This window comes from Eublepharis macularius, chromosome 4 (assembly GCF_028583425.1).
Source record: "Eublepharis macularius isolate TG4126 chromosome 4, MPM_Emac_v1.0, whole genome shotgun sequence".
Lineage (NCBI taxonomy): Eukaryota > Metazoa > Chordata > Lepidosauria > Squamata > Eublepharidae > Eublepharis > Eublepharis macularius.
The window spans coordinates 173,786,210-173,798,180 of NC_072793.1; the positions used below are offsets into that span (position 1 = coordinate 173,786,210).

The following is an 11,971-nucleotide window of genomic DNA, read 5'->3' on the forward strand; positions in this document are numbered from 1 at the left end:
GATATGGAGCAGGTAGCAAAGCCCACCACCCCTTCATGTGGCCCAGATCAGGCATGGAGGAGGTGGCAATGCCCACCCCCCCCTTCACCAGCCAGGATCAGTGACAGAGGAGGAGGGAATGCCTGCCTGTCCACCCTCCCCTTTCTAGAGCCCGTTGTATTTCTTCCCACAACAGGCTTTGTTGCTAGTTACTAAATACAATTCCATAAAACACATAAAAGCATTACAAAATCATAGAGTTTGATATAAAATTACAATAGTTTTGGATTACAATATTTTTTGAAATGAAAACCTGGAAATAACATGGTTGAATTAAACCTTTCCCAGCCAAAATGCTCCGAGAACACCACGGAACAGACCAGAAGGGGAAATAAATAAATTCCTTCATTACTTGCCTATTTTTAGAAAGTTCTCAGGCGCTGCCTCCTCCCCCTTTCGCCCAATAACACTGGCCATGGAACACACAACTGGGACACTGGAGCAGGAAGTGACTCTCCCCGGTCAGGTGGCCTCCCCCCCCCCCCCCGTTCTGGCCTCTCTAGGAAGGGAGACTCTGTTCCTTTAACCCTTAGGCGGACTCTCCAGAAAGCGAAAAGGACTCGCCTCTGGCTTCGCCCTGCCAGAGGGTGCATTTGAGCATTGGATTAAAATAAAACCATCCTCACCTTCGAGATCATTTTCTGAGTATATACACAGCACTAGGATTTTGTTATAAAGTCCCCCCCCCAAACTCACCATCAAATCACATGTCATGTCCATAGCCACAGAGTGCCCCACAAAAATCCCAAACCCACTGCTTTGAGGGACCACCATAGCTCAACAATGGGGCTCCAAAGTAGGAATCTTCAGGTTTCTTGTGTTCACTCATGTGGCCATGGATGTGTTGAGTGATATGAGGACAAGTTTTGGGGGACCCAAGTAAAAATCCTGAGGAATGAGCTGTGCCTTGGATCCACTTTTTTGCTCCGTGGTAGTGCCAGAACACACAGGTGTCAGAACACCTCTACTGCTCCTTTCCCCCATCCTTACAGCAATCCTGCAAGGCAAGCTGGGGGGATCACCACGTCTGAATCAGCAGAGAGTGACACCTGTTTTGGCTTCCATGCTCTTTTTGATCCCCCTGAGTTGATCACTTTCCACCTCCAGGCAGACCTCTACCTGGATCAGAGATCAGCATACAGCCCCCACTGCTCTTCCGAGTTTCTCGGCTTCAAGTGTCAGTCTCTGCCGTGGTCTCGTTTCTCCCAAGGGACACCTCTTCTCCCTTGGCCCTGCTCTACAGCCTTGTCTAAAGGAAGAGGGTTGGCATTGGAAGTCCTGCTAGACGTGATTGCTGTGATCCCCGGAAGGGGTCTGGTCAGCAGCTGCTGGCTGGTTTGCTCACTGTGGTGAGATTTGGGGGATCTGCCTGCCATGCCCTGTGGGAGCTACCACCTTGAGAGGCCCCACAGGAAATGTCCAGACTGGAAGCTGTTGGTTAGGATCCCATGCGGCAAAGACGTGCCCATATCTTGTTGTGGGGAGGGGGAAGAGGCTCTTCTTTTGGGCTTAAACCAGGATCACACAACCCTTGTGTCCAGTACTGGAATGCACTTGACGTGAAGCTGCCTCTTAAGTGTGCTGAAGCTTCCCTTAGTGTATTGTGTGGTGACTGGATTCCTCCAGGGGGCTCCAATCTGTTAGAAGCACATCCTCCCCCCCCCCCCCCGCATTGTAACCGCTGCCCTAGTTGCTGATCCACTTCCAGACCCTGTTCGTACTGTTAAAGTCCTAAAAAGTTTGGGACTGGGGCATCCAAAGGACTACGAGCTCCTGTACATTTCTCTGTATAAACTGAGATCTTCTTCATAGGCCCTGCCTTCATTTGCTGCTCTCCACAGGAACAGGGCCTTTTCAGGTGTGGCACCCCCAGGTGTGAAATAGCCTCTTCTCAGTCATTTGCTGGTTGACCTTCTTGTATCAGTAGCCCACTTCTATACCTGACAAACTTAAGTTTACACATCAGCTCTGCTTGACATTGTATTTTTGTTGCTGCTTACTGTTTGCATTCGTTTATTATACATTGTGTTTCTTTTGCAGTATGTGTTTGTTGTCGCTGAAATATTGCTTGCTCGATTGACTGTTTCAGGGGTTTTTTTTACCTTTAAAGTAGACAACGCAATTCTAAGGAGACTTGTTGCAGTTTTTAAGGTTAAAATAGGATGCATTACATACTACCCAAGTATCTGTTTTAATTTCTGTGTGTAAAACTGAAAGCAAGTATTTTGCCTCGCTCTTTCAAGGATTTAGAATTCTCGCCTAAGACAGACAACTCGCACCACAAACAAAACCCAGGCTTTCTATCCATTGTTAAAAACTAAGGTATAATGTTACATGGAATGGTGAATGGGTGATTTCATGCCCAGAACCACCTTTGAACAATTGGAACAGAGTTCGCTACACATATTCATTGGAGAAAGTGTTGTCCTATGGTAACGTTATACCGATTGAGGTTACAAGCCAGAAGGCTGCTCACGCAATTGCATCCACATAAGCCACCCACACCCTCTTACTCCTGCATTTCTCAGTTTTGGATTTCAGTGAAACTATCTTGTCTGCAAAGGCTCTGGTAGGAATCTTAGAATTTGTAATTCATTTTACATTCAAGTTTTATATGTGCTAGTGTTCTTTGTACCTTCGTACTAATTTATGTAATGGTTTCAATAATAATTAAGATTATTTCTGAATAAAGGTTTAAAAGATAATACTGAGTATCCATTGGCAGCGATACAAGGCTTTCAACAATACCCGGAATAAATAAATTCCTAGTCTCCTAGGTCCAGAGGCTGGTACTCAGTAAAGAGCGATCATTAGAAGACAGAAAAGAGCAAGAATCCAGTAGCACCTATAAGATGAACAAAATTTGTGGTAGGGTATGAGCTTTTGTGAGCCACAGCTCACTTCTTCAGATACAGCTAGAATGTGAGTTCATCTGTCCTTATAATTTGGGTATTGGAATGATTACAAAAGTCTAATGATAATAGCCACTGAATGATAATGGCAAGTGTGATTGAACTGAAAATAATAACAAATCTCAAGACAATGCATCCACCTGGACTGAATCAAGACAAAGGCTTCTTGTATCAACAATGCTAATTTCTTTACACCCACTACCCCTCTGCATCCCTCATCCTATTCAATCAGCCCTCACAGCTCCCCCACAGAAAATACAATTTTGTTTACACTCAGACAACTCACCCAGATTTTTTTTCTTAGACAAAGTTTTTCCAGCAACCGCAGCAGTACACAAGAGCAATTTTAGTGACAGCCAGTCAACAGCGTAGGATCCTCTTGCATGGCTTCATGAGAAGGGAGAATCACTATAACCACAGGAACAAGTTGGAGCTAGAGAGATAAGGAGAAGGACAGATCAAGATGGGTAGCCGTGTTCGTCTGTCTGGAGCAGTGGAAAAGAGCAAGAGTCCAGTAGTAACAACAACATTTGATTTATATACCGCCCTTCAGGACAATTTAATGCCTACTCAAAGCACTTTACAAAGTATGTCATTATTATCCCCACAACAATGAACACCCTGTGAGGTGGGTGGGGCTGATAAGAGCTCCAGAGAGCCGTGAGGCCAAGGTCACCCAGCTGGCTTCAAGCGGAGGAGCGGGGAATCAGACCTGGCTCTCCAGATTAGAGTCCCACGCTCTTAACCACTACACCAAACTGGTTCCTGTAAGTAGAACCTTTAAGTTTTAACAAAATTTGCAGTAGGATATGAGTTTTGGTGAGCCACAGCTCACTTCTTCAGATACCAAGGACAGTTCCATTAGAGCGGAAGGAGGTGGGCTTTCCCCGAGGTGGTGGGTGCGTGATTCTGATGGTGCTGCCTATAGAATAAAAATGATCCACAGCGTGGCGGTGGTTTGATTTTAATTCAATGTACAAATGCACCCTCTGGCAGGGCGAAGCCAGAACAGGGTCTATTCTGCTTTCTAGAGAGTCCACCTAAGGGTTAAAGGGAAGGAGTCTCCCTTCCTAGAGAGGCCAGACAAGGGGAGGCCACCTGACCTGGGACAATCACTTCCTGCTCCAGTGTCCCAGTTGTGTTGGAGTGGCTTGTGTGTTGTTGGGCAAAGAGAAAAGGAGGCAGCGCCTGAATATTTTTTTTGCAACACAGGTAAGTAATGCTTGAGGTTGACTCAGCCTTTCATCCTTCCGAGGTCAGTAAAATGAGTACCCAGATTCCTGGGGGTAAAGTGTAGATGTCTGGGGAAGGCGATGGCAAACCACCCTGTAAAAAGTCTGCCAAGAAAACGTTGCAAAGGTTGCATTTTGCAAAATGCCTTCCAGCTGTTGCCATTATTAACCAGAGGAATCCATTTATCTGAAGGGCTTTCTGCTTGCTCTCCTGAAAGCCCTCCTTGCTGGGGGTGGTACTGAATTCTTCCTGGAATAAGACATGCACCTTCTGCCATATTTTCTCTGGGTCATGCCGCTGTCTGCAAACTCTAGCAAAAGGCCTCTGTTTTCGATGTCTGTTTTATTTTTATTTTATTTACATTATTTATATTCTGCCTTTCCCAAGTAGATTCAAGGAGAAATATACAATGCAAGTCAATATGATCAGTACCGGGAATATTCAGTACACAATACAACTGGGTGTGCATTTGAAAGCAAGAATAAATCTGAGTATGAAGATGAAACACTACAGAAACAAAACCTACATAATTTGACATGAACATGTTAATCAACACGGAAGTTGTGCATCAACACTGATATATAGAACCCACTCTCTGAGCCATTTGACAGCACAGAGCTGTTTGCTGAGTAGAAAGCCCTTCTTAATACTTACAGCACAGATAGATAGGCAGTTCCATAATTTTTTTTCATGAGCCTGATGTTGCTATAGTGCTATTTTGCTCCCACACTGCTTTCCTGTTTTTTTTTCTTGCCATTCTGGAATAGCAAATGTGGATTTTTGGAGGGCCCCCTTCTTACCTCTGGGATGGCTTACTGAAAGTACAATTCTGCCTACAGGTTCAGCACAAGTATTCCTTGCAAGCAAATTTGCTGTCTTCTAGGTGACTTCTGGAGCCTGGCATACTTCAGTTGCCTTTCCTAATGTAAGACCTTTGACTTCTAGAAGTCCATCTTCCTTTAGAAATCGTGGAAACCTGGGACAATCCGCTCCCTTATGAAAGAGTCACTAAGCTCTGCCAAGTCAGACTTGCGTTTCCCAGATCAGCTACAGATTTCTGAAAGATCTCTGCCTGGCTTTGCATTCTTGTATGTCAATGGCATTTGTTTCTTAGAGAATTTCTATGCTGCACTCCAGAGAACCTAACTGAGGCTGCTAAAAAGCACATAATAGAGAAAACATGAAAGATTAAAATGTGTTAATTAAAAACCCAGCATAAAAAAGAGAGTATAAAAACACAGATCCTTGAATGAAAATGAATAATACCTTCTAGACTGAACACACCCTGTCAAAGTTAGGTTCAAAGTTAGGGCCTCTTTCTGTTCTCTGGCTCCTCCACGACTCTGCTGTCTTCCATGAACTGCTGTTGAAATCTTCTCCGGTTGTCAGTAGCTTGATTAGAGAGATCCAGCATCTATGGGACTCGAAGTTGCTCTTTTCTGCTTCTGGTCCGCTCTTTCTAACTTCACAATAAATATGCACCCCACTCATGGTACCATGTAACACTCTCTGGCTTCTGAACACTGCAGGAATCTTTAGTCTATGATTAAAGCAATGCTTTTGTTAAGCAGAGCAGAGCCTTTCTGCTTGCTCTATGGAAGCGCCTCCTCACGTGTTCTGTGAGAGCCAGTTTGATGTAGTGGTTAAGAGCGCAGGACTCTAAACTGGAGAACTGGGTTTGATTCCCCACTCCTTGATTTGAAGCCAGCTGGGTGACCTTGGGTCAGTCACAGCTTCTAGTGCTCTCAGCCCCACCCACCTCACAGGGTGTTTTGTTGTGGGGATAATAATAACATACTTTGTAAACCGCTCTGAGTGGGTGTTAATGTAACCTGTTTTGTTCAAGGGCAATATCAAATAAATACATTTATCTAATTTGAGAACTGGGAGAGTTCATGTCTATGACAGTGTGATCCCACCTTGTGACACTTGCATTTATAAAAGATTACAATGAACAAACATGAGAAAAAAACATCTTATTTGGAACAATACAATAATAAAGCATATATAACAACAATCATGTAACAAGACAGGCCTGTTTTACTCAAGCAGACCCCGGTCTCCGTCTTTCTGACTTGTGTGGTCAGTCCCTTGAAATGCAGCAACTTGTAGCTGTGCTCCACCTTGAGATGCCTTCTGTTCTTCACAGGAGTCCCATAACATTAACACAGAGTTCATACAAAAGAGTGTTTCTGAGGACAGAGGGCTTCTCCCTGCAGCTTCAGGCCCTCTAGGCTCTCAGGGAAAATTATACATGTAACATTCATTTCAAATAGTCCCAACAATAATCAAAATACAACTAACAGCCAATTAATATAAACACAATCTTCCCTTCCAATAATAAGTATGAGAAATACCTAAAACATGAATAGAGAGTTCATAGAAAGGAGTGTTTCTGAGGAGAGAGTGCTTCTCCCAGCAGCTTCAGGCCCTCCAGTCTCTCAGGGAAAATTGCGCCTTTTTTTCCTTATAAGGAATACCCCAACTGTCTATCTCCCTCTAGTGGGCAAGGGTTACATTAAGTCATCTTGAAGGATGGTGTCTAGAATAGCTCAATTAATTAAGTGCACCTGGTGCTTGTGCTCTGACTAGGTGGCCTTGAGAGACAGAAAGCTTCGCTTTCTACATGTCTTCTGTCTCGGCTCTCTGGCAAGCTCCTTTGATATCACACTGAGCTCTGATTGGTTAATTATGTTTTAAATGCTAGCTCCTTTTATGTTTTTTTTCCCCCTTCTTCTCCTGACACAGCCCACCCAGGGGTAGGCTGTGAGTATGGGCACCTGAGCTACTGGAGTATGCAAGTTAGTCAGTCATCTGTCTAGCTAGTCAGTTTTAGCTTAGATTAGAATGAAGTTGTCTTTGTTTTGTTTGTCATTGCTTCTGCATTGAGAGTGCCTACTGCTATTTTCCAGGCACTCTCAATAAATAACTGTTTTCCATTTCATTCCTGTGTCTCGAGTGCTTGACTTGCGGTGTGCAAGGCCCCCCAGATAAAGAACCCAGAGACCAGTGAGTCTCATACAAATAAGTGGGGTATATCCCTCTAAGAAGGCTGCTGGGACTCGGTGTGGCTGTTTGCAGCACTCAGTACCAGGACTAGAGGGTTTGCCTACTCTAGACAGGTGGTATATAAATCAAATGTAGTTGTTATCATGATCATGATCATGATGAACACCTTTGATTCTGATATATCCATGTATATATTTCCAGCAACTGTCTTCTCTTTGCAGGAGGTCATAGATCCGGCACTTGTCTTTACAGAAGAATCGGGCAGAGGAGGAAGGCGATCCAGTGGTCCAGGTGGAGTCTGTCTGGAGAGGAAGGAAGGATGAGCGGAGAGCCAGAATCAGTTGGTCCAGAAGCAAGAAAAGGCCCTGATGCTACTGAGACTGGGAGCAGAAGGGAATTGTGGGAAGGCATAATATGGAAGAACTTGGGAAAGGATTTTCCCCTTTCAGATGTGCAGTGCCAGCAATTCAGGCACTTCTGCTACCAGGTAGTGGAGGGGCCCCGAGTGACTTGCAGCCAACTCCACCATCTTTGCCACCAGTGGCTGAAGCCAGAAAGGCACAGCAAGAAGGAGATACTGGACCTGGTGATCCTGGAGCAGTTCCTGGCCATCCTGCCCCCAGAGATGGAGAACTGGGTCAGGGAATGTGGTCCAGAGACCAGTTCCCAGGCGGTGGCCCTGGCAGAAGGCTTCCTCCTGAGCCAGGCAGAGGAGAAGAATCAGGACCAGCAGGTGAGAGGGGATTCATCTGGGTAGTATGTGGGGCACAAGATATGATCAACAATACCCTTGAAATCCATATGGAGTGCCCCAGCTTTGTTAAAACCCACGCCCCCAACTTTTCCCTGTTGGTTTTCTCAACAGTCTCCCCTTTCTGTTTCAGGTGCAGGAAAAGATCACGCATGAGTGTTACCAAGGAGCAGCTTTTCGGGGTAAGATCAAAAGGACTCGTCTACCCACTAGATGTCCTCCTTGAGTGTAGGTGGGCTGCTTTTACCGCCCCCCCCCCAAGTCCCGTGTGGGAAGGATGCTGCATTCCAGCTTCCCGCTTTAGAAATATCCGTTTGGGGAAGAAGAAAAAAAACAGAATCGATTTATAATTTTCACTAAATAATTGGAAGAATAATGATTTAGGCTATATCCTATCTCCAATTTTATTATATGCATACCAAGGTATCATGATTAACCAGTTGAGTATTTACTTTCTAAAAATGCCAGTAGGTTTGTGGTTAAGGATAAAGAAAAATTATAGGGATTTATAGTTTACCATGCTCTTATCGCAAGTAAGAATCTCCTAAATGTATGGGAGAAAATACAACAAAAATATTTCTGGCCCACCTCGCCTCCGGTATCAGCAGTAGGGACGTTGAGAAGAATGCGGCCTCCTAACCCCCCAAAAATGACAATTAATATAAATTAATGTTAAAAAATTGGCAAGATAGTGCATTGGGCCAAACAGAAGAAGCAATGATAATCCTTGAGGAGATCTTAGGGCATCGTAACATAGTTCAAGCTGAGGCTACCTGGTTCGGATCACTTCAGGATTTCATGGTCTCCATAGCAACCAAAGGCCTGTCTCAGGTAGTAACAGGCCCCACGCTCTGCACAGGGCTGCTGCTGTTTTGCTCATCGCTTCTCAGATAAAATGTCTTTCCTGTGTTCTGACTTGGACCCTTGATGAGCAGTGACGGGGTCAGGTGGTGGCAGGGTGCAAACTTGTCTGGTTGTTTGTCATCCTTCTCATTTTAATCATTTTTAGAATGTGGACAGGGTCCTTGAAAGTTTGGACGCAGGAGATGTCACTCCACCAGTCTCAGATCTTCCATTCTTGAGGAAAGAGAATGAAAGGGCAGTGGCAGGAGAGCTTTACGCTTTCCAGGACCAGGCAAATTTTTAGATCCTTTTCAATTGGCCTGTAGGCCTGGTTATGGGAGTGAAACAGCCTTGGTCACCATGGTGGATTACCTTTGCCAGGAGATGGACAGAGGGAATGCCTCTATGTGAATTGGGCAGTGGTACACCAAGAGCGGGGCTGCCTTTTTCTGTATGTGCCGATCTTGCGTCATGCCAAGAGATTCCGGGGTGTGGCAGCCGCGATTCTGTCAGTGGGATTAGGACTGCTTCTTCCTTGCATTTCAGAGGTCTTCCTTCTTCCGTCTGAGAATTCTGAACCTCTGGAAAAACAGGCCATAAGATTATCTATGTTACATTAGCAAAAGCAGATTTTGCTAACATACGGAATTTAAAAAAATCCTAAATGAGGATGCAAGTGTAATTGTGCCCATGAGCTAAGAGAGGGACAATCTTCTTCTCCCATGCAAGAAAAAGTGAAATGCTAAATTCTTGGAAAGTTTATGATGTTTTCCAATTACCTTTGATCCCTCCAGGTAAAGCCTTGAAACCAATGATGTGTTCTTTACCATCTCTTTGCAGCAGAGAGGAAGCAGCTCCTGTACGGATAGATGGGGTAAGTGTGGAACTGCAAATCATGACCCCGGGTGCCTCCCTGAACCTCTTTCTCACCTTCTTCTGTCTCCTGACCGTGCTGTTCATTGGATGGAAAATGGAAAGATCTGATGATAGTTTGTCTCCTGGGTGCAACTGTCTAATAATAATCTTTTTGGGTTGTGCTTAGAAAGGAAGTATTGTTACATTATTTGAGAGGAAAGAATCATAGACTCATATCACAGAATCAGAGGGGGAAGGGGCCTCACAGACCATCTAGTCCAACCCCCTACCCAATGCAGGAACAGCCTAAAGCATCCCGGACAAGGATTAGTCCAGCCACTCCATGAAGACTGCCAATGAGGGGGAACCCCCCACATCCCTAGGCACCGCTGAATTATTCTTAATGTGAAGATGTTTTTCCTAATGTCCAGTCGGTGCCTTTCCTCCTGTAGATTAAACCCTTTGTTTTGAGTCCTATCCTCAGTTGCCAACAGGAACAGCTTCCTTCCCGAACTGACCACCTTTTAAATACTTAAAGAAAGCAATCCTCTCTCCTCTCAATCTCCTCTTCTCCAAATGGAACATTCCCAGGTCCCTCAGTCCTTCCATACAGGATTTGGTCTCCAGGCCCCTGATCATCCTGGTTGCTCTCCTCTGAACCCGTTCCAATTTGTCCACATCCTTCTTAAAATGAAGCCTCCAGAAATGCACACAATACTCCAGGTGGGGCGTGACCAACATAGTATATAGTAGGACAATGACATCCTGTATTTTGGATATTATGCCTTTGTTAATACATCCCAAGATTGTGTTTGCCTTTTTTTGCTGCTGTGTCACCCCTGAGTGCTCATATTTATCCACCCATATTCCAAGATCTCATTCAGACACACAGGTACCCAGAAGTGTATTGCTCATCCAGTATACATGCTTTGCTTTTTGTTACCCAGGTGGGGAAGCTGTTAGTTACCCATGTTAAATTGCATCTTACTCAAATATGTCTACTTTTCCAGTGTGTTCTGATCTCATTGATTTCTATCTCTATCTTCAAGGACATTTGCTATTCCTCCATTTGGCATCATCTGGAAATTTAATGAGGAATCCTTTCACATCCTCATCCAGATCATTTATAAAAATATTGAAAAGCATTGGGCCCAGAACCGAGCCCTGTAGCACTCCGCTGGACACTTCCCTCCAATCTGACATGATGCCATTGACAACTCCTCTTTGGGTGTGGCTATCCAGCTAGTTCGCTATCCATCTAAAACAGTTTATTTTTTTATTTTTTCAGGCTCTGGTGACCTTTGAGGAGGTGTATGTCCATTTCAGTGAGGAGGAGTGGGCTCTGCTGGATCTGGACCAAAGAAGCCTTCATAGGGAAGTCATGGAGGCTAATCGTCAGACTGTGGCCTCTCTGGGTAAGGCTGCCGTTTGCCTCAATTCTCCGAGCATGAAGGTAGAAATGGCTCTTTCTAAGAAGGACTCCTTTAGGTCTCTTCCAGTGGAGACTGTCCATAGGCAAGTAGGGCAGCTCCATGCATAGAAAAATTTGGTCTTCTGTGTATCTAGATGTCTCAGCTTGTCTTAGTTTGTAAGTTAAAATCTTGGTTTGTGAACTAAAAGGAACATCTTATGGGATGTCAAGGGGGCCTCCTCATGGGTCTTTCAGAGCAGCCAAAGAAGCCAGCATTTTAAATAGCTTTAATAATATCTCTATTTATATAGAGCCCTCACTATGCATTTTACAAAGTACAAAAAGACATTCCTTGCTCCAAGGACCTGATGGTCTCCTGTTGGGCATGAGGAGGATAACCACGTGGAAAGGGGGATGAAGGGATGAATTGGGGTCATTTCCCAGTGTTCTTTCTACTTATTACCAGTTTAGGCTCAGGCATGGTCAACCTATGCGGGAACAGTGCATGGCAGAGCAAGTTTTGTCTATGTCACCTTTGGAGGGCGCTGAGGCACTATGTCTAAGCTTGGGCTTCCCTTCCCTGTGCTGAAGCTCCATCCTCTTATCTGGGCCACCACTAGAATCAGCATACGGATACTTCTGGATCCAACCTCTAGCCCCCTCCACTCCCGTACAGTCCCTGTTCCGTTTCCTTCTCTGAAAGGCAGACTTCTGGTACCCAGACTTAACTCTATTCTGCAAGGAAAAGGAAATGCATTTTGCCAGGAGCCAGGAGCAAGACATGCTAGGTATGAACCTAGTTACATGGCACAGACTTTTTCTTAACCTTCCTTTGGTGCCCAATCTTGGAAGAAATTTCTACACACTACCCAGAGGTATTCAACATTGATGGATTTATTGAGATGCCTCTCCAGATAA

The 11,971-nt window shown here is 44.7% G+C and overlaps 1 protein-coding gene across 1 annotated transcript in view; it reads left to right on the plus strand.

Moving 5' to 3' along the window:
* Positions 1–4,088: 4,088 nt before the first annotated feature.
* Positions 4,089–11,971, plus strand: part of LOC129327062 (zinc finger protein ZFP2-like) — an 11,764-nt gene continuing 3,881 nt past the window's right edge. Inside the window, exons 1-5 of the mRNA XM_054975482.1 lie at positions 4,089–4,163; positions 7,415–7,926; positions 8,078–8,126; positions 9,582–9,661; positions 10,931–11,057. Coding sequence (XP_054831457.1) covers positions 7,513–7,926; positions 8,078–8,126; positions 9,582–9,661; positions 10,931–11,057 — 670 coding nt within the window. The 5' untranslated portion in view covers positions 4,089–4,163; positions 7,415–7,512. The remainder of the gene's footprint in view (positions 4,164–7,414; positions 7,927–8,077; positions 8,127–9,581; positions 9,662–10,930; positions 11,058–11,971) is intronic.